The 1,369-nt window shown below is 72.1% G+C and overlaps 1 protein-coding gene across 1 annotated transcript in view; it reads right to left on the reverse strand.

Annotated features, from left to right (window-relative positions):
* Positions 1-523, reverse strand: part of LOC114072878 (thymidine phosphorylase-like) — an 8,642-nt gene extending 8,119 nt beyond the window's left edge. Inside the window, exons 1-2 of the mRNA XM_027910705.1 lie at positions 255-523; positions 4-162 (exon numbers count right to left, since the gene is read on the reverse strand). Coding sequence (XP_027766506.1) covers positions 4-162; positions 255-363 — 268 coding nt within the window. The 5' untranslated portion in view covers positions 364-523. The remainder of the gene's footprint in view (positions 1-3; positions 163-254) is intronic.
* Between the last annotated feature and the right edge of the window lie 846 nt (positions 524-1,369).

The following is a 1,369-nucleotide window of genomic DNA, read 5'->3' on the forward strand; positions in this document are numbered from 1 at the left end:
CGCAGATGGTGTGCGCGGGGATGCCGTCCTTGCCGCGGCAGGTGAAGCCGGGCCGCACCAGGTACTGGGGGCCGGGGGAGCAGTGCTCCTGCTCCGCCTTCAGCCGCAGCCCGATCGTGTAGGCGGGGGCTCGGCTCCGCGTGGGGTCGTGTTGGTTGTAACCTGGGGGTGCGCGAGGGCTCGGTGGGATGTAGGACCCCCGGCCCCATCGCCGCGTCCCGGCCCCCCGCGGCCCCCCCGCGCCCCCCACTCACCGACGTTGCCGGGGAGCCCATACTTGGGGCCGGGGGTGTGGTACTGGGCGGAGATGGGCCCTCGGGGGCGGTGGGGTCTCCAGGAGCCCACCCAGCCGCTGTCGGACATGGCGAGTCCCGATGGAAGCGCCCCCTCCTCAGCCTGGCCCCCCGACCGGTACCCTCGGGGGGAGATGTGGGTGCCAGAGCCCAGCTGGCCACGGCGGGCGGTGTGGCAGCAGCGGTGCCGGCGTGCGGTGGTGGCACCGGCACCGTGATGACTGTGGCACTGAGGTGGTGCCACCGGCACCGGCACCGGCACCGCCGGCGGGGTGGCCGCGGTGTCACAATGGCCCGGCGCTTCCAGGGCTCCATCCATCCCCCCCCGCGCCGCCCCCCGGCACCGCCGCGCTCAGCACCCCGGGGCGGCCACGCGGGGAACGGCGGGGAAGGAACACCGGGAACCGCGTGGATACAGCCCCGGCACCTCAGGGATACAGCCCTGGCCTCGCACGGATACACTCCCAGCACCCCACGGATACATCCCGGCACTCCGTGGATGCTGCCCCCAGCATCCCGTGGATACAGCCTCGGCATCCCGTGGGTACAGCCCGTGGATACAGACTCAGCACTCCGTGGATACACCCCCAGCACCCCATGGATATGCTCTCTGCACTCAGTATATGAACCCCCTCAGCCCCCCCCCGGCTGCCCCCGGGTACCCCAGCGAGCCCCCAGCCCCGGGTTGTTCCCGGGGGGCTGCAGCCCCTCCCTCATCCCCCGGCCGCTCCCGCCCCGTCCCTGCGGCACCGGCACGAACCGCGCCGGGAGGGGGGACACGGGGACAAGGGGGACATGGTGGGGACACAAGAACACGGGTCAGGGGCTGCCTGGGACCCCCCGAGCGCGGCTGAGACTCCGTGCGGCTGTCGGGGACACCCTTGGGACCTCCTTGGGACCTTTGGGACATCCCTGGGACCTTACGGGGGAGTGGCTGGGACCCCCGGGGGGCTGCCTTGGGGACACCCCTTCTCTTAGGGACACCTCTTCTCTTAGGGACACCCCTTCCCTTGGGGACACCCCCCTACTCTAGGGTCACCGCTATTCCATGGAACACCCCCTGCCCTGGGGACACC

Source organism: Empidonax traillii, unplaced genomic scaffold, assembly GCF_003031625.1.
Source record: "Empidonax traillii isolate 1590-97213 ecotype Southwest subspecies unplaced genomic scaffold, ASM303162v1 scaffold4298:size9784, whole genome shotgun sequence".
Classification (NCBI taxonomy): domain Eukaryota; kingdom Metazoa; phylum Chordata; class Aves; order Passeriformes; family Tyrannidae; genus Empidonax; species Empidonax traillii.